This window comes from Choloepus didactylus, chromosome 21 (assembly GCF_015220235.1).
Source record: "Choloepus didactylus isolate mChoDid1 chromosome 21, mChoDid1.pri, whole genome shotgun sequence".
In the NCBI taxonomy this organism is placed as follows: Eukaryota; Metazoa; Chordata; class Mammalia; order Pilosa; family Megalonychidae; genus Choloepus; species Choloepus didactylus.
The window spans coordinates 43,090,907-43,116,927 of record NC_051327.1 but is presented as its reverse complement, the minus strand read 5'-3'; the positions used below and the strand labels follow the sequence as shown (position 1 = coordinate 43,116,927).

Genomic DNA, 26,021 nt, shown 5'->3' with positions numbered 1-26,021 from the left:
ACCCAGACCTCTGGTTTCAGTGCTCCTGCTCCTGACCTGTGCTGCCTCTTTGCAGGGCTGTCAAGAGAACTGGATAGGGAGATGCACAGAAGATGCCTGTCCTGGTAGCTGGGACTGAAGTTGTGTTGCAGAGGGAGGGGCCGTATCGTGAAATCCTGGTCTCGCCAGGCCCCTGGCTATGACAGGTGAATCTGCCTTCTCTTCTTGAAAGCCAGCCAGGAAGGAGACGTTCACAGCCTGCCTTTGTCACCCACTCCAAGTTCAGCCTCCCCTGGGGTTCAGGAAAGTCCTCTCCATAGATGGATGAGGCGGTGTGGCTGTGTCCTTAAGACACACCCTTTGGCATCAGACAGATGGGTTTGAACCCTGCTCTGCTCCTTCCCGACGGTCCCCTTGGGTGAGTCACATAACTGATCAACCTAGGGAGGTGAAAACATTCCCATGCCCAAATAAATATGAGGGTGAAACGAGAAAATTTTGAAAAGTGTTGGGTTAACAGTAAGGGCTCTAATATGGATCTTGTAACCAGTGTGGGATGTATGAAGCAGATGTGTAGATTTATTGATGATGGAATAGATTTATTGATGATGCTGGAAAAGTGAGCAGGAGCCGCTTTACCCAGAGAGCCTTTGGCATGTACCTGTGTGTGAAGCGGACAGTGTGGGAGTCCCAGCCTCGCTGACTCAAACTTTTCTGAAGTGGAAAATCCTAATGGGGATACAGACTTAAGGGAAAAATAAGGGACCCACCTTTGGGTGATGAAGGCAGCTGGGAGATTTGATGAGACCCTGGATGGCCCCGAGAAATGGAGCACACAGCTAGGGCAGCCTGTCTTCAGTACCTTGGCACAGTTGTCCGGCACGTGCACTCTAATATTCACAGAAAGAACCACCTGGCGGCCTGAACAATTGCCCTCTGCTGGGTTTGTCTCATTGGTCATTTCAGGATAGAAGGGAGTTTGTAAGAATCCAGCCCGACTTCAGAAGTCATGGCACAGCCTGTCATGCCAGAAAAGTTGTCTCTGCTCAGAGCCTCGAATAAGGAATTTTTCTAACAGCAAATCATCGACCCAGGCGGATGGCACAGGTTGTGGGAGAGGAGGCTCAGGCTCCAGAAAGTGTGAGGGCCTTAGGAGGCAGGACTGGCCCTTTCCCCGTCACCCAGGCACCCAGCCTCTCTCCTGTTCCTCTCCTCGCTCTCCCGACTCTCTAGGGTGAGACTTTCCAGGCTGCTCAACCTGCTTGGATAACCTCTGGGAGCCTCAGTTCCCTCATCCTTGAGAAGGGTGGGTAAAATAGAAAACACACTCGACATTGCATTCAGAACATATTTTACACTCTGTTTGTATCTTTTTGTTTAGTTTTCATAGTTTGATTCTCTCATTCTACTAAAATGTGAGCTCCAGGAGAGCAGGTATCTGTCAGTCTTATTCGTAGCCATGTCCCTATTGCTTCAGCCAGTGACTAGCCCGTTCTTGGCAGTCAGCAAATATTTCTGAATGAATGCATGAGAAGTTAGTGTAGAAGTTGGATGAAATGACGTGGATCACAGCTCCCTTTTATTGACTGCTAACTCTGTGCTCTGAACTGTGCATTTACAGCCAGCAGATCTTCTCATCAACCCATGAGGTTTAGATAGTATTATATATGTTTTATAGGCTCAGAGTCATTAATTAAGTTTCCCAGGGTCACACAGCTAGGAAGCAGAACACCCAGACTTCAAGCCCAGGCAGAGCAACGCAGGAGCATGTCCGTGTCACTGCTACTTTCACCAGGACCCAGCATGTCACTGCAGCTCTGATTTCCCAATGCCTTCTTGCTCAGTTGGAGAAATGGACATTGGACACTTTCCATTTGGAGGGAGTGACCAAAACTTTCCTTTCGGTTGATGGCAGTGCACGCAAAAGCTGATTTTAATGAGGTTTTGCATCTCCACCCTGAAGCTCGATAGAGAATTCCAGAGTCAAGCAAGCTTTGCAGCCAAGAGCGGCACATTCTGTCCTGTGAGCAAGAGCAGACCCTTGGTCCATGATGCAGAAATAATTTTCCAGCCGCTCGGCCTTGCACACTGCTTTCACTTCAGTCCCCATGACACTCAGGAGAGATGGATGACCCCCAGGTCATGCCAGTTCCCACGGAAACAGGAAGCAGCAGTGGGGCATCTGCGGCTCGCAGGGAGCGGGCCTGCAGGGCTGCAGCCTTTTTCGGGAATTTGGCCAATGAGAACTTGCTTGGAAGCCCCTTCCCCAGCAGGGTGGGCCAAGGCGAATGCATGCTCATAAAGGAGATTTAGGGGGTAGCAGCAGCATATTTCCTTTGTACCTTTACGTAGTAAAAATAATTTATTGGCAGCCGTTGGGGAAGCACAGTTCTGAAATCACACAGCTGGCAATATTCGGTGCCTTTTTCTTATTCTCCCTCCCCACCCCGATATAAGTTAATTGGATTTGTTTGTGTATGTGTTTATTTACTTACAGTCACCTTTCCTTATTTATGTGGCTGGCTCCATGAACATTTGCATTTCTTTAGAGACTGTGCCGTAACGTGCTTGCAAGTGTGCCATTTGTCACCCACTCGTGGCAGGGGTGGTGGGGAGGGCAGGGGGACCAGCAGATGCAAAAAGTTTGAAAGCTGGAAGTGTTTCACTGATGTGGGGCCGATTTGGCTCCCGAGTGCCCTTTCCGGGAGGACCTGGATAGAAGAGTGTTAAGGAGCAGGTTGGCTGGGACCAGGAGGGGTTCCAGGAAGTTTAATAAAAAGGGAGACAATGAAGGCACGTAAGAAAATTTGAAACGATGAGCATTTGGGGGTTTGGAGATGTGCACAGCTGGGGAGCAATTTCAAGTAAGGAGAAAAAGAATGAGTCAGAGGCAGCGGCAGGATTTTTCCTTTATTCCAGAGTCTTCAGTGGATGTAGTGTCGCCCCCTAGAGGGTGTTTTGGAAACATGCAGCTGCTTGGTGTAACAGCCCCGGGGGAATAAAGTATAGGTTTTATAGCCAGGCTGTGTGATTTTGAGCATATTACTTAACCTCTCTGTGCTTCCTTAACACTCACCTGTAAAATGTAGATAATAATAGCACCTACTAAGTAGAGTTGTTCTGATATTTCTTTTAGATGATCTGTGTAAAACATTTAGCACAGTCCTTAGAGTCAGTGTTCAATAAATGCCAGTTATCATATTGTTATTTCCAAGTGCAGGTTTTGCTGGTGGCCCCGGCACACTTTTGCACAAGCTGTGCTCTCTCTTAGAATGCGCTTGATTCCATTATCTGCCTCAGGAGCATGCTCTCCTCAGATTGGGCTGGAGAACTGCTTTCTCTGTGAAGTCTCTCCCCCCAGCCCAGCCCACCCACCCTTGTCCCTTGGACCCCAGACCATGTTAGGTTCCGGATTCTTGATGAAACACAAACCCTGGCTTGGCATGTGGGACGACTCCCCCCACCCCCCTTCTCTCTCTCTCAGCACTTTTTGTCCTGTATTGAAATAATGAAATAATTTATGTATGTGCCCACTTCCCTCTCTTGACTCTGAACTCTACCAACCGCAGGAATCATGTCCTAATCCACCTTCCTGCCCCCAATTAAAGTTTGTAAAAGGAATAAACCAGAGATTTTCAACGCTGTCAGAACCAGGGCCTCTTGATGTAACACATCTTTAGGAGTCCTCCTTTTACCCATCCTGAGGTGAAATCCATACTTACTATAAGCTTCTTACATCCACAACTCTAGAAGGAATTCAATATATTGTCCCAATACGAGTATAAAGAAGAACTATATACAAGTAGTTTACAATAGAAATAAAATTATTTCATCCTATAAGTGCTGAGACACACATGAGACTAGTGCTTCTCACATTTTAATATGCATACGAATCACCTGACGTTCCTGTTAAAATGCAGATTCTGATTCAGGTGATCTAGGCTGTGGCCTGAGATTCTACACTTCTAACAAGCTCCCAGGAGATGCTGCTACTTCTGGGTCCGTGGATCAACTCTTCGAGGGACTAGAATGCACATGAAGGTCAGATGCTCCTTGTTGAATCACTGAGCACTCAACAGGTGCAAAAGGCAGGCTGATGACGAGTGTATTTATTGACGGCTCGCAGTCAACAGCTTTTGTGGTCCCTGGTGATGTTATTTTTCTGAAAGCATGGTGAAACTCTGCTATAAATCTTCTTTTGAATACACAGCATTTGCTTTCCCAGAAAATTCAATTCTATTAAAACATCTCAGAAATACTTTATGTTATATGTAAACCTGAGTTAAGTTCTCAGCTTGGATAAAAGAATTGTTCACCCACCTGACGTCTGAGGGACATTCAGAAGTCCTGCAGGATATGGGGAGGGTCTTCACTGCTCAGGAATGTCTCATGCATTGCTGAGGGTCTTGTTTCCCCCTGCCTGCTAACTGCCAGGAGCATTGCCCGATCATTGTGACAACCAGAAATGCCCCCATGTGTTTCCAGAATGTTCCATGGTGGAGGGGCGAGGGAGGCACTTCCATCGAAGACTCTGGAATAAAGGATTTGCTAAGGGTTCTGAGATCTCTGAGACAAGGTTCAGCAGTGGAGAGTGACTTGAAGAACCTGGGTCCTTGGTTTCAAGCAGTGTCACACCTCACAGGCTCCGGGCATGCGGGTGGGTAAGGGGACGTGGCTGGGCGGGGGCTGTGTTGTCTGGTACAGCAGCTGCTCCTTCTGAAGGCCACCGGGGCCACCACTCAGCCCCAGATGACGGAAGCAAGGAGGAACCCAGGCCTCCCTCCCTGAGGACATCAGGGTCCTGGGTTCCTGCTGCCTCCCCCCACATGAAGGCATTTATCAGCACCCCATTTTTTTCACTTGACTTAGATTTCTATCTGTGTGTAATTGTTATATGTGTCAACAAAATAAAAATCCGAAGGCTTGGCCAATAGCAAAACACCCAACATAAAAGGTCCTAAACTTTTGTTTCCATCAATGAGTAGATATTTAGGATTACAAGTATGTATCTTGTCGTCAGTCCTCACGCCCTTTGGCCTCAGGACGCCCTTACACTCTTTTTTTTTTTTTTTTTTCATTTTTATTGAGATTGTTCAGATACCATACAATTATCCAAAGATCCAAAGGGTACAATCACTTGCCCCTGGGTACCCTCATACAGCTGTGCATCCATCACACTTAATTTCTGTTCAATTTTTAGAAACTTTTCATTACTCCAGACAAGAAATAAAGTGAAAGATGAAAAAAGAAAAAAAGAAAAGGAAACTCTAAACCTCCCCTATCCCTAACCAACCCCCCTCAATTGTTGACTCCTAGTATTGATGTAGTACGTTTGTTACTGTTTATGAAAAAATGTTGAAATACTACTAACTGTAGTATATAGTTTGTAATAGGTATATAGTTCTTCCCTATATGCCCCTCTATTATTAACTTCTAATTGTATTGTCATACATTTGTTCTGGTTCATGAAGTGATTTCTAGTATTTGTACAGTTGATCATGGACATTGCCCACCATAGGATTCAGTTTTATACATTCCCATCTTTTGACCTCCAACTTTCCTTCTGGTGACATATATGACTCTGAGCCTCCCCTTTCCACCTCATTCACACACCATTCGGCACTGTTAGTTATTCTCACATCTTGCTACCAACACCCCTGTTCATTTCCAAACATTTAAGTTCACCCTAATTGAACATTCTACTCATACTAAGCAAGAGCATCTACATTTCTTCCACAAGGCAGGAGGGAGAGTCAAAGAAGGTAGAGAGGCAAAAGAAAGAGGAAACAAAAAAATGACAGCTAGGAAGCAGCAAAAGGAAAAATAACCTTAAATCAAAGTAGAATAAAGAATCAGACAATACCACCAATGTCAAGTGTCTAACATGCCTCCCCTATCCCCGCCTCTTGTCTGCATTCACCTTGGTATATCACCTTTGTTACATTAAAGGAAGCATAATACAATGATTCTATTAGTTACAGTCTCTAGTTTATGCTGATTGCATCCCTCCCCCAATGCCTCCCCATTTTTAACACCTTGCAAGGTTGACATTTGCTTGTTCTCCCTCGTAAAAGAACATATTTGTACATTTTATCACAATTGTTGAATACTCTAGATTTCACCAAGTTACACAGTCCCAGTCGTTATCTTTCCTCCTTTCTTGTGGTGTCTCACATGCTCCCCATCTTCCTCTCTCAACCGTATTCACAGTTACCTTTGTTCAGTGTACTTACATTGTTGTGCTACCATCTCCCAAAATTGTGTTCCAAACCACACATTCCTGTCTTCTATCACCCTGTAGTGCTCCCTTTGGTATTTCCTGTAGGGCAGGTGTCTTGTTCACAAAGTCTCTCATTGTCTGTTTGTCAGAAAATATTTTGAGCTCTCCCTCATATTTGAAGGACAGCTTTGCTGGATACAGGATTCTTGGTTGGTGGTTTTTCTCTTTCAGTATCTTAAATGTATCACACCACTTCCTTCTTGCCTCCATGGTTTCTGCTGAGAGATCCGCACATAGTCTTATTAAGCTTCCTTTGTATGTAATGGATTGCTTTTCTCTTGCTGCTTTCAGGATTCTCTCTTTGTCTTTGACATTTGATAATCTGATTATTAAGTGTCTTGGCGTAGGCCTATTCATATCTCTTCTGTTTGGAGTACGCTGCGCTTCTTGGATCTGTAATTTTATGTCTTTCATAAGAGATGGGAAATTTTCATTAATTATTTCCTCTACTATTGCTTCTGCCCCCTTTCCCTTCTCTTCTCCTTCTGGGACACCAATGATACGTACATTATTGTACTTTGTTTCATCCTTGAGTTCCCGGAGACGTTGCTCATATTTTTTCATTCTTTTCTCCATCTGCTCCTTTGCGTGTAGGCTTTCAGGTGTTTTGTTCTCCAGTTCCTGAGTGTTTTCTTCTGCCTCTTGAGATCTGCTGTTGTATGTTTCCATTGTGTCTTTCATCTCTTGTGTTGTGCCTTTCATTTCCATAGATTGTACTAGTAGGTTTTTTGAACTTTTGATTTCTGCCGTATACATGTTCAGTGCTTCCTTTATAGCCTCTATCTCTTTTGCAATATCTTCTCTAAACTTTTTGAATTGATTTAGCATTAGTTGTTTAAATTCCTGTATCTCAGTTAAAGTGTACGTTTGTTCCTTTGACTGCGCCATAACTTTGTTTTTCTTAGTGTAGGTTGTAATTTTCTGTTGTCTAGGCATGGTTTCCTTGGTTATCCAAATCGGGTTTTCTCAGACCAGAACAGGCTCAGGTCCCAGAGGGAAGAAATATTCAGTATCTGGTTTCCCTGCAGGTGTGTCTTAGAAAATTGCTCCACCCTTTGATGCCTCAGGTCACTGTGCTTTTCTGCCCAGCAGGTGACGCCTGTTAGCCTATAATTCTTGGCTGGTGTGAGGAGGTATGGCCGTGTTCCCCCAGGCTCTGGGGTCTGGTTCTGAATGGAAAGGGCCCCACCCCTTTCCTCCTAGAGAAGACAGACCCCCCAGGTGGAGGTCATTAGCATTTCAGTGGTCTTTCTCTCTCTCTGCTTGTGCTGTCTCCACCCTTCCCAGAGTCACAGCCCTGGAAACTGAAAATGACTGGGGCTTTCTCCACTGAGCCAAAAAAGAAACAGATAGTCCCCTTCAGACCCAGTCCAAGGCGACCCTCAGGCTCTCCCAGGTCAGTCGTCACCCAAAGCCTCTGTCTGTTTTTTGGGGCTGCGTACCTGTAGTGAGCAGTTCACACTCGCTGCTTAAAACCCCAGTTGGAGCTCAGCTGAGCTGTATTCGCTTGCTGGGAGAGAGCTTCTCTGTGGCACCATGAGGCTCCGCAGCTCGGGCTATGGGGGAGGGGGTCTCCTGACCTGGTTCCACAGGTTTTACTTACAGATTTTATGCTGTGTTCTCGGGCATTCCTCCCAATTCCGGTTGGTGTATGATGAATGGATGGTCTCGTTTGTCCCCCCACAGTTATTCTGGATTATTTACTAGTTGTTTCTGGTTTTTTGTAGTTGTTCCAGGGGGACTACTTAGCTTCCACTCCTGTCTATGCCGCCATCTTGCCCGAGTCTCGCCCTTACACTCTTAAACAGCATTGAGGACCCCCAAAGAGCTTTTGTTTATGGGGCTTATAGCTATCAATTATTTAAGATATTGAGATTTAAATGAAGGCATTTTTTCTTTTTTTAAAATGCAATTTTATAGAGATATTTCACATACCATGCAGTCATCCAAAGTGTACAATCAGTTGTACACACCATCATCATATAGTTGTGCATTCATCACTATAATCAATTTTTGAACAAATTCATTACTCCAAAAAAAAAATAAGAATCAGAATAAAGATAAAAGAAAAAGTACAAAAGAACAACCCAAACATCCAGTCTCCCCAATTATTCATTTACTTTTTGTCCCCATTTTTCTACTCATCTGTCCACACATTGAATAAAGGGACTGGAAGCCACAAGGTTTTCACAATCACACAGTCACACCATGTAAGCTACATAATTATACAGTCATCTTCAGGAATCAAGGCTACTGGGTTGCAGTTCAACAGTTTTGGGTATTTCCTTCTAGCTATTCTATACAGTATAAACTAAAAGGGGCTAACTATATAATGCATAAGGATAACCTCCAGAAGGACCTCTCAACTCCACTTGAAATCACTCAGCCACTGAAACTTTATTTTGTTTCATTTCTCTTCCCCCTTTTGGTCACGAAGGTTTTCTCATTCCCATGATGCCAGGTCCAGTTTCATCCCCAGTAGTCAAGTTTTAATTAATTCACTTAAAACAACCATGATAATCTGTTATCTGTCTGTATTATTAATATTTTTATTGGGAAATACATATATTTTCCAAAACAAATTTAGTGAGAAGAGAGGCAGTGTTTTACATTTTTGCAAATCTTTGTTATGTCTGGCTTAATGGAAGACAGCTGGATTCTCACATTTGCTTCTGCGTTCTGTCTGTTGCAATATCACCTGGAAAACTCCACTGTGTGCTGTAACAGAATGAGTGATAAAGGGCAGTTACCATCTTTGTCTCATGAAAATATTTTTGACCTTGCAAAAGGTCTCAGGAACCCTCGGGTTCTAGGCCACACTTTGTCATCCCCTGCATTAGATCAAATCATTGCAAACATTAATTCAATTTTAATGAGATATCTAACATTCCTTAAGTTCCAGGCACTACTCTAAGTGCTTTGCATGTGTTAACTCGTTTAATGCTCAAAAAGCCCCATTAGGTATGTTATAGTTAGTACTCCATCTCACAGATAAGAAAACAAAGCACACAGTTTGGGTGCCCAGGGCAACACGGTGTGCAAAGGGGCAGAGCTGGGATTTGAACCCATGACACCTCACCACCCTGCCTTTCCAAAAGATGTAGCTCTGCTCGTCAAGTGGTGCGATGCTAATTAAAAATATCCTGCAGCCACTTATTCCGTGCTTAATATATATCAAGCAGCAGGCGAAATGTTCTTTGGTTACATAAAATGAAATGTGTGCCATATTATTCAGTCCCTCCCTCACCTTTTGCCAAGTTGGTCTTCTTATCCCTCTTTTGTAGATGAGACAGTTGAGACCCCCAGAGGTTAAGTTTCCTGCCTCCGACCTTGGGGTTAAGGGACTAAGGCTGGATTCCAACCCAGCTCTGTCCATCCAGCTCCCGCCCTCCTCACCCCATGCAGTACATCCCGTTAACATGACGCTGCATGACAAAGGGCTTATTATTTAGGTCTCTATTAAAGCCCCTGCCCAGCGTGGTCCACGGGTTTCTAAGTCCTGTCCAGCTCAGCCACGCTTCGTGCATGCGAATGAGCTGGGCGAGGGTCCCTGCCGGGTCTATTTGCGGTGGCAGCAGGGATAATTGCATGTCATCCTTGGGAGCACGCATGCTGCGCCTCCACCCTTGGTCCACCCTGGCACTGGGGTCCTCTTGGAAGCAGGTGCAGGCTTCTTCCCCCGTGTCCATCCCAATGGCCTTGGTAACCTTGCTGATTGGGGTTCAGCCTCAGATGCCGCATTCAATGACCAACAGCTACCCAGCTGGCAGTGTGCCCACACAGCACAAAAGAAGCTGCAAACTGGTCGAGGTGAGCAGGTGGGACGGGGAGCCCTCACGTCTCAGCAGGAAGCCTTTGGTACCATCACTGCTCCTAATAGATTTCTGGAACCAGACACTGCCTGGGTTCAAATCCCAGCTCCAACACTTCCTAGTGTGTGGACTCGAGTTACGTAACTTCCCTGAGCCTTAGTGCTCTCATCTGAGTAATGGGGAGAACAGTAGAGCATCTCCTTCTTAGGGTCTTTGTGAGGATTAAATGATTTAACACATGTAAAGGGCAGAGTCAGCGCTAGATGCAAATACGCTAGATGTGTATATAGGCAGAGTCAACGTTAGGTGCATATATTCTAATCCGAGGCATGATTCTGAAACACTTGAAGCGTGTCAGGCACTAGGTTCTGCGTTTGATCAATTAGCTCAGTCCCTGTGAGGTTGGTGCCAGCTTAGCCCCTGTTACAAATGAGGAAACTCAGGCACAGAATCATGAAATGACTTGTCCCAGGTCTAAGAGCTGGTGAATGGAGGGGACTGGAATTGAACCTGCTTCTGCCTGGCTCCGGAACTCTGAATTTTAGCATAATGTTGGAAGGATGCGTCTGAGAGGAGATAAGGTACCTTTGGGACAGCTATCTACTCCCCAATTTCCAGTCCCTGGTCTCTTGAAGTCAGTTCAAATTATTTTTTTCAGTGAGCTGATAGGGCAGGATTCTGTTCGGCGATCATATTGATTAATGACGAATACAGAGGATGTTTAGTAACAGACATTTCAGACCAGTCATTTTACAGATGAGAAAATTGGGCAGTAGCTAAAGCAAAACAAATCCCCAGGTCTTCTCCCTCCCTGTCCAGGACTCTTTATACATGAACAATAAAAGCAAAGATTTATCTATGAGTGCATACTTGAAAAAACACCGTGACCCATGTCTGCCCTCAGAAACACAACCACCGGAGAGCTGCCCTGAGCTGTGAACCTTAGAGAAGCAGGGAAAGATGAAAGCGGACCCAGGCGCCCCTGAAGCAGCAGCGTGGTCACGTCACCTGCCCCTCAGAGCCATATTGTCTTTAGCATATTTCTCCCTGATTGAAATTGGCTCTAAATAGGCCCAAGGTTGAATGAAAACGGAGGGCATTATTGCATTTAATTATTTCTCCAGAATAGAAATGGATTCTAGCAGCAGCTTAGAGGTAAGGCGACAGCCAAGCAATTACAGTTTTGGAGATCACACGTAAACATTTAAATGTGCAATAATTGTAATAAGTACATTAAAATAAAATAAGTCAAAGGGTTGCATTTGCATAAATAACCCAAGGTGAGAGTGTGGGATTGGCTAAGAAGGAGACGTGGCTAGTCGATCGCCGTGGAGAAATAATAACCAATTAGTCATCCAGGTGGAGATCACTGGATGAGATGGCTGAGGCCTGGCGTTAATTGCTAGAATTTCCTAAATTGGGCTTGCTGCTTGGTCTTCCTCTTACTGTGCACCCACAGGCACGGTTCCAGAAGCTTTACATATATTCATCTTTGTCCCAAATCTATGAGCTATATTGTTATCATCCCCATTTTCCAGTTGAGAAGACTGAGGTATGAAGCATTTGAGTCATGTCATTACTAGCAGTGTGACCCAGTCAAGTTATTCAACCTCTTTGTTGCCTCAGTTTCCTCCCCTTGATCAAGGCCAACACTGCCTGAATCGCTGGGTTTTTTAGAGGGTTGGGAACACACTGGGTCTGAAGGTCCAGGGTACGAGGTCCAGTGATGGTTATTTTGCATATGTCTACCTAGCCTGGGTTTTGGCCTTCTGGATCTCGTGTCTCCAGGGGAACTAGAGAAAGGCTGATACCTGTTGGCCTCTCGGTGGTCAGTGAAGGTTAAGGGTAAGGCGAGGGAAAAGCCATCAACCACTGTAGAAAGCAGCGCTGACTTGGGGTGTTGCCAACTGTGCCTCTCACTGACTTTTCTGGATGCTGTCTAATATCTAATATCCAGAAGACAAAATATTCCCCTTCCCTCTTACTCTTGCTGCGTGGCACTGGGGCCAGGAGGAAATGCGCAGGACCATGCCGTGCTAACCATCCCGGTTGTGGTGGTCTCTCTTGAGAGTAGACGGTGCAAATTAATCAAGAGTCATGTAGAATTGATGGCAGCCCTGTGCCTGATCTCATGGATTAACCAGAGGAGTTTCCCGTTCTCCCACTGGCAGATTAGCTGTTGGTGAATGGGAGGGGAAGGTGATTACAGTGTTTTCTGTGTCTGATTTGGTCCTGGCAAAGGTATGTCAGAAAGAGTTGGAGAACATGAGCTTTCGAAATAGATGATTTACAGAGATTTTCTGCTCTGGGGCTGAACTTGAGCTCGTCTGTTAATTAGGAAAGAGAAGAGCCCAAGAATAATAGTTAGAATGTGTCTGATGAGCGAGGATGCAGATGTCTGGAAGGGCAGAGCTCTCCTGCTCACTCCCTGCCCTCTTATTAACTTCTGAAAAACACATGAAGGGACAGAGTTTAAATTCATGTTCTCCAAGAATGGGAATCAATGAATTAACTTTCTGTTAGAGGCACACAAAAAAATTAAAAATTAAAAATCCAGCTTCAGTATCTGAGGACAGCTGGGAGGAATAAAGCAGACAGGTCATCTGGTTAGCTCCCGTATTGGTCAGGATGGACTCAGCCATGCTGCGGTAACAAAGATCCCCAAAAGCTTGATGACTTAAAGCAACAGCGCAGTTTGTTTCTGCCCATCAAAGGTTGGTGAAGTCCCTGTTCCACATTGACCTCATCTCACTCAGGGACACAGGCACCTTCACCATCAGGAGTGTGGCCAGATTCCGTGGCAGAGGGCAGAGGGTATGGCAAATAAAGTTCTGGCTCCAGTTGCTTGACTTGGCCACAGCAAATTGCCTGGCTGTACCTAACTTGCAAGGGATGGAGACGTATGATCTTATCATGTGCCTAGAAGGAAGGAAATCAAAAGATTTGTAAAGGGCCTTACTGAATAACACCAGCCCCCGCTTCTGGCGCTCCCCATCTGTCGTAGGCAAATACGAGCAAAGAGGAGGCTACCCTCTCCCCTCCGCCATGCAGGAGGGGGAGCTGGATTTACGTCTACAGCAAGCTTTGGAATCAGGCAGGTGCCAGTTTGTTGCCTCCCCCGGGTGACCTTGAGCAAGTTACATTACATCTCCAAGCCTCCTTCGCCTCTTCTATAAGATGGGAGGATAACAGTACCTGTTCTGGAAGTTATTTCTGAAGCTGAAGTGAGGTATCGCGTGTCACGGCTTAGCATGGTGCCTGGCAGACAATAGGTCCTTGGTGGACGTTAGGAACATCCAGCCTTGGCTTCCTCTTTTTGTCAAACGGCGATGAGAGGACCTTCTTACAGGGCAATTGTCAGCGTCCAATAAGTAATGCCTGCGGACCGCTTAGTGCGGTGCCTGCTCTCTCGTGGTGAGTGCTCAGAAAATGCATCTGAGAGGCTGCTGGGGAGTCTCCAAGGGCCGCTCACACAAAGAAAGGACCGAGGAGTGGCAGCGGGGTTCTTTTAGGTTGCAAGAACAGATGTGCTCTAGGAGCCTCCTGGAGGGGGTTCATTGTGAGTCTCTGTGGGGTGTTAGGAAAGCTGGGAACCAGGAGTCACGTGGACTTGGAAGGTCAAGGTTCAGGATATACTGGGGGCTCCTCTGTGTGATCCACAGAAGCTCTGTGGACTCGACTCTCCATCATGGGTGCTCTCTAGCTCTTTCTGCTGCTGCTCTCCAGCTTTTTACCTCTCTCCCTGCTGTCCCCCAGCTCCTGCCACCTCAAGCTCCGTGGCCCCTGCTTACCGTCCTCTCTCTCTCTCTCTCTCTCTCTCTCTCCTCTCTCTCTCTCTCTCTCTCTCTCTCTCTCTCTCTCTCTCTGGGACTCCCTGCCTCCCCCCACAAGAGGCCAGTGGCCAGCCCAGCGATGGCCATCTGGAGGTCACAAACCTGATCGATTTAGCTGCGTGAGGGTACTTGGGAAAGGGATCAGAACTCGTGTGCAAAGCCAAGGTGACACTGAAGAAGCAAAGTAGAGGGTACAAAGGGTGAACCGCGGGTTCCTCGGAAGGAGACAGTGTGAGTGGCAGTGACAGCCCAGAGCACATGATCTGTGGTCTGTATGTGTGGTCCGAATCCCAGCTTCACCCCCAACTGCCTGTGTCACCTTGGTAAGTTACTTGTTAGCTGCTGCTCAGTTTCCCCATCTGCAAAATGGGAATAATATCAATACCCAACTTACGGACTTGCCACGACGTTATCTCAGCATCAGCTTCGTTCTCACAGCCTCCACTGAATGGGAAAGATGGGTGCTTTCTGCAAGGGAGATGGGACAGAGGCCAGAAGGGGCAGCCATGTGTGTGGCTTCCTCTTCAGATCATTTCTGAGCCAAATGGGGACAGGGGCAACTAAGTCAAGCCCAGGAGAGGAGGGCCTTTTAAACTTCACACTCCCATATTGCAAAAGTCCGCAAACATTTTCGTAAAGGGCCAGGTGGTAATAGTTTAGGCTTGGCAGGCCAGAAGGGCTCTGTCCCTACCACTCACCTCTGCCCTTGTAGCAGGAAAGCAGCCACAGACTATACACAAACGAATGGGCATGGCTGTATTCTAAGAAAACTTGACTTACTAAAAGGTGGTGAGCCAGATTCAGCCCGCGGGCCGTAGTTTGCGGTCCTGGGCTGGAATAGGAGCCCCCGCTGAGCATCAGCTGCCTTAAGCTCCACCCGGGCACCAGCCTGCAGCCTCCGCAGTTCTTTACCTTGGGAACTGTTAAGAGGCACATTTTAGCCTCCTTCAAAAGAAAAACGAACAGGGACATCTTCCCTCAGAATTGTTACTCTTAGCCAGTGTGTTCCTATAGCAACAGGGGTAGATTTATGGAGCCAATTAGCATCTCTTTGGCATCAGAGGTCCCTGCAGGTGGCAGCTTTGGGGCAGCAGATACTGTTCCAGATAGGACACTGGTGATGGACTCTAAGCCGAAGCATCACGTTGCAGAAACGTGCAGAGCATCCGCTGAACAGTGCGTTAGATCTCAGCTCGAAATGGCCAGGACCTGCCGCCTCTTGGAGGAGCTGAGTGTGGGGCACCTCCCCGGGAAAGATCCAAACCCTACCTCAGGTGCAAACGGTGCAAACAGCAGGAGCCAAAGCTCAAAGCTCAAGCCCCCCAGTGTCACAAGTTTGTATCCACACTGGGGCTTATTATAAGGTTCTTTCTGAAAAGGCTGCATCCCCCCTCCAAAAAAAAAAAAAAAAAACAACACAGCAGTGATGTCTTTCCTGCAGAATTAACAATGACTTGGTCTGATATCATAGATATCTTTGATATCTATGAACAAGTCCCAAAGGCAATGGAATGTATAGAATATCCTTTCAATATTTTCTTCCTTTATAACTTTAGTATGGCATTTGCAGTCCTTAAATAAACCATCATAGCCCTCTCTCCTGGAATTCAGACAGGAAGCTTGAACAAAATGTGTTTTTGTTGTTGGTTTATTTTTTTAAGGAACTTGTTATTTTGAAATCATTTCAAACTTACAAGAAAAATAATACAAAACCAACACAGAGAACTCCAATACACATCCTACCCTGATACCCAGATTTACCAACTGTTAGCATTTGCCATATTTGTTCTGTAATTCTGTACCATCTATCTATCTTTCTATCTATCTATTATCTATCTAATCATCTACCTAATCTACTTGTCTGTCTATCCATCCCTCCATCCATCTATATCTAAGTCTGTATCTATCTGTCTATCTTTCTATCCATTTATCTATCTCTTTTCTAAACCTTTGAGAGTGGGTTTTATATATCACCATCTTTTAAAAGTTAATACTTCTATGTGTATTTCTTCAGAACAAGGATTTCCACTTATGTAACCACATTAATACAGTTACCAAGTTCAAGAAGTTTAACATTGACATAAAGCATACAGTATGCCGATTTCTCAGTTGACCCAGTAAAGCCCTTTTGTGCCTTTTCTCCTCCATTATTAGATCCAGGCCAGGATGAGAAAATAAAGTTTTAATCCAGTGGCAGAGACAGCCAGGGAAAGAAACTTAGTTGACAGGGTGTGGTGCCGTGACCCTTGAGAGCTGAACAGCCTTCATTTCTAGTGGAAACATCACATATTGCCAGGTGGGGAAACTGAGGTCCAGAGAGAAAAATCTAACCCAGTAGCAAACCTGGGCACAGACTCCACACCTGTCTGCCCCTTCTCCACTGGGCTAACCTAACAACTGTGATCCCTGGGTCAAGTTGCTCTCTGTTTCTTTCCCATCCAGGATGGCTACTTCTCTCACCGGCCGAAAGAGAAAGTGCGGACTGACAGTAACAATGAGAACTCGGTCCCCAAAGATTTTGAGAACATCGACAACAGCAACTTCGCCCCCAGGACTCAGAAGCAGAAGCACCCGGCTGAGCTGGCCAAGAAGCCCTCGAGCAAGCAGAAGGAGCTTTTGAAAAAGAAGCTGGAGCAGGAGGAGAAGGGGAAGGGACACTCCAAAGGTGTCAACGAGGTGCTGCCTCCTGGCGAGAGGGTGGCAAGGAACAGCAGCCGCCCGAGGGATGCTCCCAGACAACCCCACGCCAAGAGAAGCGGGGGCAGCTCCCCGGAGATCAGGTACGACCAGCCCCCGAGGTGTGACATCTCCGGCAAGGAGGCCATCTCGGCCCTCTCCCGCTCCAAGTCCAAGCACTGTCGCCAGGAAATCGCGGAGACCTACTGCCGCCACAAGCTGGGGCTGCTGATGCCGGAGAGGGTCAATCGGCTCTGCCCCCTGGAGGGTAAGTTGCAGCCCCCAAGGCGCCCTGCCCCTGCGCCCAGCCCCTGCCCTCAGGTTCTCTGACTGGCTGAGAAGGGCTGCCCGCCCTGCTTGTCAGACCCCAAATCAGGACACGAGATCCGGTTTCATTTGGTACTCCCTGATCTGTGGAGTCTTGTGTAAGAAAAGCTTTCAAACGTATAAAAAGGAAATTACCCTTGGTTATAGCTTTAACCAAGGGCCTTTTGGCAAAGGATAAAATTACAAGGATGTCAGGACTGATGTGAAAATTTCAGGGTGCCAGGTGATTGCGTTGGTGTGGTGCCTCAGCCGAAAATCGGGGCCAGAACTCACATGGATGTGGTTGGAATTGAATAGGATGTGAAGGGTTGCCAATTTGTTATACTGATTTAGGAGGTTTTGTGAAAAACAAACTTCCCATTTTCCTTTGTCTAAAATTCCTTCCTCCCCTCCTTCCCTCCCTCCCTCCTTCCTTCCTTCCCTCCCTCCCTCCCCTTACTCCTGCCCTATAGTCTTCTGTGTGTTGATGACCCAGTAATAAGACAGACCTCTCCCCACAATGCAGTGAGAGATCAGAGCTATACTACAGGATGAGAGGAATATAATATAAAAAGAGAATAGAATAGAATACTGTAATCGAGGAATATAATAGAGGAATTCTTAGGCAGAGTGGAGAGTGCTCCCAGAAGGTGGAGGCAATGGTTTTGCACGGGTGGGTATTGCTTGCAGATCTCTGCATCTGAAAACATGGCCATGGCAGTGGACTTCCTGTTGGTGAGTCTCCCCTCCAGGCTTTTTCTGTAAAGAGCTAAATAGGAAATACTTTAGGCTTTGCAGGCCATGGGGTCTCCATCACAGCCAGTAACCTCTGTGGATGTGGCACAGGGGCAGCCATTGGCAATACCTAAACAAATACTCTTGATGTGTTCCGTTGAAACTTGATTTATAAAAATAGGCCGAGGACTGTATTTGACCTCCTGGCCATAGTTTGCTGACCTCTGCTATATACTAATTCTGCCTTATCCCATGGACTCCTCACACCAGAACTATGAGGTAGGGCCATGATGAGCCCCTTTGATAGATGAGGGAATTGACACTCAAATAGGTTTAGTGATTGGCCAGAGGCACGTGGCTGGTAGAGGGAAGTATCTGAGCTCCAACTACAGAGGCTGCCTCCTATCCTCTAAGTGTGGACCTCTTGAGAAGGCAAAAGGCTCCACTTTAGCTCACTTTATCAGACCTAAGACATGTCCTACTACCTGTAGCATGTGTCTGTCTGTCTGTCTGTCTGTCATATAGTTGGAAGGGAGAAGGGCATGCATTAGTGATGGAGATGAAGATGGATTATGCTAGTGGTTAAGTGCATGGCTCTGGAGCCAAACCACTTGGGTTCAAACCCAAAGCTCTCTGCAGAAGCTGTGAGTATAGTCACACCTATCTCAGAGGGTTTGTGAGGGGCAAGTACTAAAAATAGTGCCTGGTAAATACAGTGCTTTATGTATAGTTTGCTATTATGACCTGACCCACAATTGTGCAAAATAAAATAAAGCTCATCACCTTAGGCCAGGGGTTCCCAAGCTTCTCCTGATCATGCTGAGAGATCTCCAGGTGTGGGTTTGCAGCAGGATTCTGCTGGGCTTTGCCTTGAGGCCTCTGCTCCATCAGCCAAGGTGGTGCCACCCTCCCGGGACCTCTGAGCTGGTTAATACAATTGGCATTTAAGAGCCATTGCACACCCAGACCCGGCAGTGCTTTAATTTGCTGCACCACAGCCTCCCCCTTTTGCAATAAATTTACTGTGAATAGACTAATTGCAAAATAACCCTAATTGGGTAGTTATCAATGAACAACTTCCCGTGGAACAAAACGGCTTACAATTAATAGCATTTAAGCCATAAACTATTCTTCTGCAGAAAGCTAAGATGTAATTACGCCCCATACGGAGATTGTGTTCCCTCTTTGGAAACCATGACACCCGGATTTCCCTCTGCTTAGGAGCGATTTCAGCTTCAGCCCAGTGGTCCAATTCTTTTCTGCTAAGTGAGGAATTGGAGGCTGGGAGAGGAGAGACATGTAATATATGCACAAATATGCATGTATGTTATCCATGCACACACATACATGGATGTACACACTGTGTTTGTCATTTTGCTTAAGTCAACATCACCCAGACTTCAGCCACTGTTATGCCAGAAGTTGAAGATAATTAAAGAACCAATCCCTCATGGCTTTAAGTCTGAAAACTTCAGGGGAAAGGAGAGACATTTCAAATGCTGACTCGTGTAAAGGCTTCTGCCCCTTCCCCCCTCCATCCCATCAACACTCAGGGAAAAGCTGGAGTCTAGAAGCCCAGGAGAAGGTTTGCTTTCTGCAGAAACCAAGTGCACATCCCTTACCATTGTGATTTGTCCACCTCCCTGTCTGCATCCTGGAGAAAGCAGCTTGGAAGGAGGTGAGAGGAAGCCACATGCTCTGTTTTCATCAGGAAAGGAGGGATCTGCAGGTGAACTTAACACCTGCCCAGGGTAGCCACAGAGACGCTTACTTCTGACCTCCCAGCAGCCCCTCATTCCTCCTCAGAGCCCCTGAGCTCACAGCCAGGCTGAGTGTGGTTCCACCCTTTCCCGCCCCTCAGGCAGCCCTGCCTCTGCCCTCCACCCCACCAATGCCTGGGCCCTGCCTCCCTTCCTTGGTTTCCAGACCCACCCCAGGGCCTCCCAGTATTTCAAGGAAATGAAATCATGTCAAGTTGAAGGCTAAAGGCAGCCTTGACTGGAAAGAGAGGAGTTCTATCCTAAAGCCTGGGGCTCCTGGGATTGAATCCTGGCTCTGCATGACCCTAGCTTCCCAGTGCCTCAGTTTCCCCATCTGTAAATTGGGGCAAACACTCGTACCTATCCTTATAGGCGTGTTGGCTGAGATGAGATCATGCCTATCAAGTGCCTCACATGTAGTGAAACGGACTTGCTAGACAGTTAGCAATAGTCGTTATAGTTGTGCTAGGAAGGAAGGTGAGGTTGAGGAGAGGAGAGCAGGGTGAAAGGGCTGCCTCCAAGGTGACACCCGCATCCTCTACCGCACATCACTCTCTGTGTTCATCAGTCAGGGCCCCGCTCATCTCAGGACGTTCTCTCATGCCCTTCCCCGCCCACTCCACGTCCTTCCCCCAATCCACGCTCCACCCCACCTCGCTTGGCTCTCACCTCTTCCCTCTCCACATCCCAGCCTCAGTGCCAATTCCTCAAGGTGATCCCCGGATCACCCCCTTCTCCAGAAGCCCTGCCCACAGGGCACACCCCAGCCCTGGACGAGGAGCTCACCTTCTCCCCTCCTGTCGTCAAAATGTCTTTCTAGACACAGACTGTCAGACCCACGAGAGACATTTTGGTGCCAGCTGTTCGCAAACGCAGTTTTCTCTGCCTCATTACGTTTGCATCAACTCAATGTCAAGAAGCCCCTCCAATGGCCATCACAGCATCCCTCCCTCTGACTGCCCCAGCCGTTCCTGCACTCTCTGACCTTTCGCTGTGCCAGGCAAAGCCAGGGGAACAGGGCTTTAAGTGGCCTGCGGGTCTGCAGCTTAGATGTCCAGGTGGAGAAGCAAGAGAGGGAAAAGGTGAGGCATCCAGGGAAAGCCATCGGCTGGGAGGGGGTACGGGCAGCCACTTTCGCCAGAGCTTGGGGCCTGTGCAGCCAAGTGCAGGTGACACTCTCTGATGATTGATGGGTGAGAGGTGTCGCCTGCATTCACTGACCAAATGCAGGGTGGCAGGGACCGACAGCATTTGTACTCACCTGGGGGACTAAATATCAGGAAAGGGAAAAAGAATCCAATGGAAAGGAAGCTGTCCATGGGTGCCACAAACCATATTTACCCATCAGTCTTTGCAGGAGGCCAGCAGCACTGGCTGAGTGGGTTTTGGGAGGGGATGGTTGGGGGGAGGATGCCAGATGGCAACGCCAGCTGTGGAAAGGCTGTCTTCTGCACATCCCCTCACCCTGGGGCAGCGGGGTGACGACACAGTGAGAGTGACCGGCTTTTAGAAAGCGGGACATCCTGGCGCGGATGGAAAATGGAGACATGGGTGTCACCCCGGCCACCCTGAGTGCCCCAGGGCATGTGCCTCAGTTTTCCCGTCTGTCGGGCAGAGACACTGCTTTCTCCCTGATCGTCTGCTGTTGTCACCAGTGATGAGAAAATGAGGCAACAGCTGTGCAGATGTTAGAAGGCACCACACTAATGGGGGTGGTGTGCTGAAGCCAAATGGACCCTCACAAACGGGCCAAGGAGGTGGGGATGACTTGCTTTCAGAAAGGCCAGGTTTGCAGAGGATCTAGTCAGGTCCTTGTTTTGTCTTCTGCCAAGGAAGGCATAGTAAAGAGGGGAGGCCAGTAAAGATTTCACTGGTTTTGGACAAAGCCCATCTCCACCTTGGGCTCCCTAGGAAGGGGAAGGAGACTGATGGTGGCGAGTCCAGAAAAAGTCAGCAGATCCCATTCATGGCTCAGCCACTACATGCCAGGCAATGCTTGTGGTCAGGGCTTGGCAAATGTTTTCTGTAAAGGCCCAGATAGCAAATCTTTGAGGCTTTGCTGGCCATACAGTCTCTGTTGCGACAAACCCTGCTGTTGTAGCATGAAAGCAGCCACAGACAATATGTAAACAAATGACCAAAGTGACTGTGCTCTAATAAAACTTTATGTTCATTGAAATGTGAATTCCCTATAATTTTTTCATGTTATGAAATAGTCTTCTTTTGATTTATTTTCAGCCATTTAAAACTGCGAACCCCATTCTTTGCTTCTCCTATAAAAACCGGTGATGGGCTGGATTTGGCCCTCGGGCTGTAGTTTGCTGACCCCAGTTTGGGGAATTGGAGATAGAGCAGTGAACAGAAGCACAGATTGCCTCTACCCAGCACAGCTCCGGGACGCCATGCCCTTGACAATAAGACGAATGAAGACCCTAAGGGGTCGTGTGGCACGCTGGCCCTCCCCTCATGAAGCTTCCATCCTACTAGGAGAGACGGGAGATGATAGATGAAGAGACCTACAGTCCAGTGCCCAGTTGTGATGAGAACATGCTGGCAAATGAAGCAGGGTGAGAGGACGGGGCAGCGGGAAACTACTGTAGGTAGGTAGCCAGGGACGTTCTCTCCTGGGAGCAGAGACCTGAAAGAAGTGAAGAGGTGAGTCATGGGAATGTTTTGCAGAAGAGGGAACAGCCCGAGAAAAAGTCGTAGGGCAAAAGGCTACCTAGCATGTTCCAGAAGCTTCCGGAAGCATCCAGAAGCATCGAGAAGGCCAGTATGACTGGATCAGAAGGAGCAGTAAGGAGAGCAGCGGGAGAAGGGAGTCAGATCCGCTGGAGTTGGTCTAGCCACTGCATGGAGGTTGGACCTTGTTTTACATGTGATAGGAGCCTTTGGAGGGATTGCATGGGTTGTCACACGGTCTGATTTGGCTTTCAGGAAGAAGCAGAGACAGAGATGGAGGGAATCTCCTCATAGGGTTCTTGGAGTAGAGAGAGGAGATGGCAGCCCTGAGAAGCAGGCAGATTCTGGCTCTGTGTAGGGCAGAGTCATCCGGATTGGCCAGTGGATCCGATGGGGACAACCATCACATCAGTTGGTCATCCGGGCTCGTGGCTTTCTCTCAGGCACAAGGACTGCTTATGCCCGATCTTTTGCAAACATTTATTGAGCCTCTACTATGTGCCATGGCCACCTCCCGGGAGGTGAGTCCCAACAGACCAACTGCACTCTGCCTTCCCCTTCTAAAGCACTGTGGGTTTCTTTTACTCCCCCATCCCAGTCTCGGAATCGTAAAGAAAGCCACCTGCCACCCACAGAGCTTTTTAGAAAGAGAAATACGTAGTTATGAGAAACATCATAAATGCCCCCTTCACCTCCTCCCACCTCCATCTCCACCCCCTCGCTTCCCCCAGGAAAGTTCTGCCAGCTGCACGCTCTGCCATTCATTCTAAAACTTGTCATTAGCATGTGTCTGTTCCCAAACCGCCTTGCCTGAGAACAAAGCAAAAGGTTACATGCGGAAAGAAGATGAAAACACCAGCCCCCAAAGGAGCGGGATGGGATGCCCTTCTGGTGTCATCTACGACACCCCTTTGGAAACGTCATGTGTGAATAAGCACTTCTCAAGCAGAGTACATTTTCAGCAAGAGGATCCGGGTTAAATGGATTTTTTTTCCCATTTTTATGTTCTCACAATGACATCTATAGGCAAGGGGATTTGGGAGTGTGTTTATAACCACACATTTGTGGACTGCTGCTTGGAGCAGCTCAGCGGAGAGCCTGACTAATCGGCTTCCCTTTTGTCTGAGGCTGGAAGGAGCTTTTGGGAAAGGGGGTTCTAAAGTTGGTAGATTTCTTTCTAAGAAATCGGAGCAGAATCAAGGATTATCCTAGCGCCTGGCACTCTTAGACACTCAGTGCAAATCTGTTGCTTGACGAGTGAATGGATCCCTGATATTACATCCTTCTTGCTTTCTTTGCAGCTGAGTGAGAAGTTAGGAGAACCCCAGGAATGTTCATGGAAACTTGTCCTCAATGTGGGCATCATTTCTTCCCTTTAGAATTCTTGAATACAGTTGTTTCATTCATTCAGTGAGTTTCTATTGAGCAGCTCCCTGTTCTAAGCATAGTGCTAAATATTGGGATGCGGTGAAAAAGCAACAAGGTCTGACTCCATGGAGTTCACAGTCTGGGGTGTGTGTGGGTGGGAAGGGGAGACAAGCAACCCCAAGTGAAGCCCATGGAGATTGGCAAATTGCCGTATACAAGGTGAAGGGAAAAATCAAGGATGTCACAGGGATCTTGGAATGACTCAAATGGAGCAATGGATAAAAGATACTAGGAGATAGCTTTGGTCTCATTGTGGAAGAACTTGCTAAGAATTAGAACTGCCCCCAGATGGAATGGTTCCCAATCTTTGGACATAATGAGTTCATTCAGTTATTCACTCAGTAACTCATTCAACTAATTTTTACTGAGAGCTTCCTGTGTGCCGAGCACTGTCTTAGGAGCTGGGGAAGCAGCAGTGAACAAACAAAGATAACCGTCTTCATGAAGTCTATGTTCTAGAGAGGCGAGACAGACAGGTGACACGAAATTAGCCAAATTTGTCCCAGCTCAGATGTGGCAAGTGCTCTGGGGAAATAGAAAGCCAAGAGAGAGCTGTGGGGTGCCGGGAGGAAGGTGTGGCGTGGCAGGGTTTTGGGTATGATGGGAACAGCTAGGAGGCCATGCAGCTGGAGCGGGAGATGGGGCAGGTCATGCCGTCTTTGGGGACCAGTAGGGATCTGATCTGGCTTTTATCCTGAGGCGAAGGAGCCTCTGGAGGATTTTGAGCCGAGGAGGAACCTGAACTGACCTGTGTTTCACAGGATGGTCTGTAGACTGTGTGAAGTGAAGGTGGAAGCAGGGAGAGCAGTTAAGAGATACTGAAATAATACCAGGAGCTCGGGCGACGGTGGTGGTGGAGCAGGTGTCTGTTTCCCATGGAGCCGACAGCACGTGCTGTCAGACTGCACGTGGCCCATGAAGCCAGAATCCTCTGCTGCTTATCTGTCTCCGCCTCAAACCTGACCTTCAGAGGTGAGGGTCAGAGACCCTTGGTCAACACCTGGGAAGAAGGTCACATGGTTTTTAGCTTTCCCCTCACCGGAGTTCTGCAGAGGCCTGTGGGCACTAAGTCATGGGAGTGGAAGATTTAGGAAGTTCTCCAGCTGGGTAGTTTTGGGCCCAGCACAGCTGCCAGCTGGAGTTTGGAAAGTATGTGTCACCAGCTCCCTGCAACATTCATTCATTCATTCCACAGTCGTTCCCTGTCTATTCAGACACTCTGCTAGGGTCAAGGGGTTCTTTGGTGAGGAACACAGCAGAATAGAATCTCTGTTCTCATGGAGCTTACCGCCTATTAAAGCTGGGAAGGCAGACACATGAATCAAATGATCACAAAAAGAAGTGTAAGATTGCAAGAATGATCACTGCTACTGTGGAGACACGTGGTTGCATTTGACATTGAGCTGAGATGTGAAGGGGGTGGAAGTTAAGGAGGGGAAGGGCGGGGAGGGGTGGCATTCCAGGCCTAGAGGGCCATCGTGTGCAAAGGCCCTGAGGTAGGAGGACATGTGGAGGTCCTGGAAGGACCATCGGTGGAGCCGTGAGTGTGAGCAGGTGGGCCAGTCTGTCCTCCCCAGCCGTACTTCACTTCCTAAAATCTTTGGGTGTAGCTCATCAGTGCCTTTGCCTTGTGCAAGGAGAGTGGGTCAGAGGCGTCTTTTGGGACCAAGCTGAGGTCACTGGAGAGCAGAGGGGAGATCAGCCCCAGAGACAGCTGAGACGGACCACGGGTCCCACATCCTCTCTCCAGAGAGCTACTCTTCCACCTTTGGGACCTGATCACGGGGTCGCCTAGGGTCAGTGAAAAGCCCCTCAGCTCTTAGCCCTGGACTCAGGCTGCACACACTTGGGAGGCCTCACCTCCTGTCGGACTGTTATTCCCCCTGACATCCTGGCCAAGGGGGATCCTCCATGCCTCCAGCCCCAAGCTCCAACCGTCTCACTCACGTAGGGGTAGAACTCAGAAGACCTGAGGTTTCTGAACAAGAAAAATAATGATACTTAACCCTGAGACAGGGATTACCAAGTGCAAGGGATTCTGCTAAGCACTTTAGCCATGCACTCCTTATAATAACTCTGCTTTATATTCCACAAAATTGAGGCACAGAGAGGGAGAAAGTCTGCCTGAAACCACACAGTTCATCCATGGCAGAGCCAGGTCTTTAGCTTAGAGACCTTGGTGCCAGGGCCGGATGTTAACCACTGTGTCTGCCGCCGGGGCAGCGGCTGCATTCTGGCCGAAGGAAGCCGTGTACAGCTTAGCTTGCTCACCGTGCGGAGCAAGCATGTCATCAGCTAATTCCTTTGGGCTTTTTTGGGGGGTGGGGGTGGGGGTGGGATCTTAACCAGGACCCTCGGGACGAGCCTGCAAATTCAGTCCCTCGCCTTGGGTGAAAAGTAGCCAGCTGTGGTTGCATGCCATTCTTCTCTCGGTTTCTAGTGGCTGTGGTATATTTGTGTTAGTGTAAAAATGACAAAGCAATAATTTTTCATTGTATCCTTCAGTCACCCATGAGAGATTGGATTTAGG

General features: G+C 47.7%; 1 protein-coding gene across 1 annotated transcript in view; it reads left to right on the top strand.

Annotated features, from left to right (window-relative positions):
- Positions 1-26,021, top strand: part of XYLT1 (xylosyltransferase 1) — a 307,917-nt gene that overhangs the window by 155,484 nt on the left and 126,412 nt on the right. Inside the window, exon 3 of the mRNA XM_037814247.1 lies at positions 16,347-16,848. Coding sequence (XP_037670175.1) covers positions 16,347-16,848 — 502 coding nt within the window. The remainder of the gene's footprint in view (positions 1-16,346; positions 16,849-26,021) is intronic.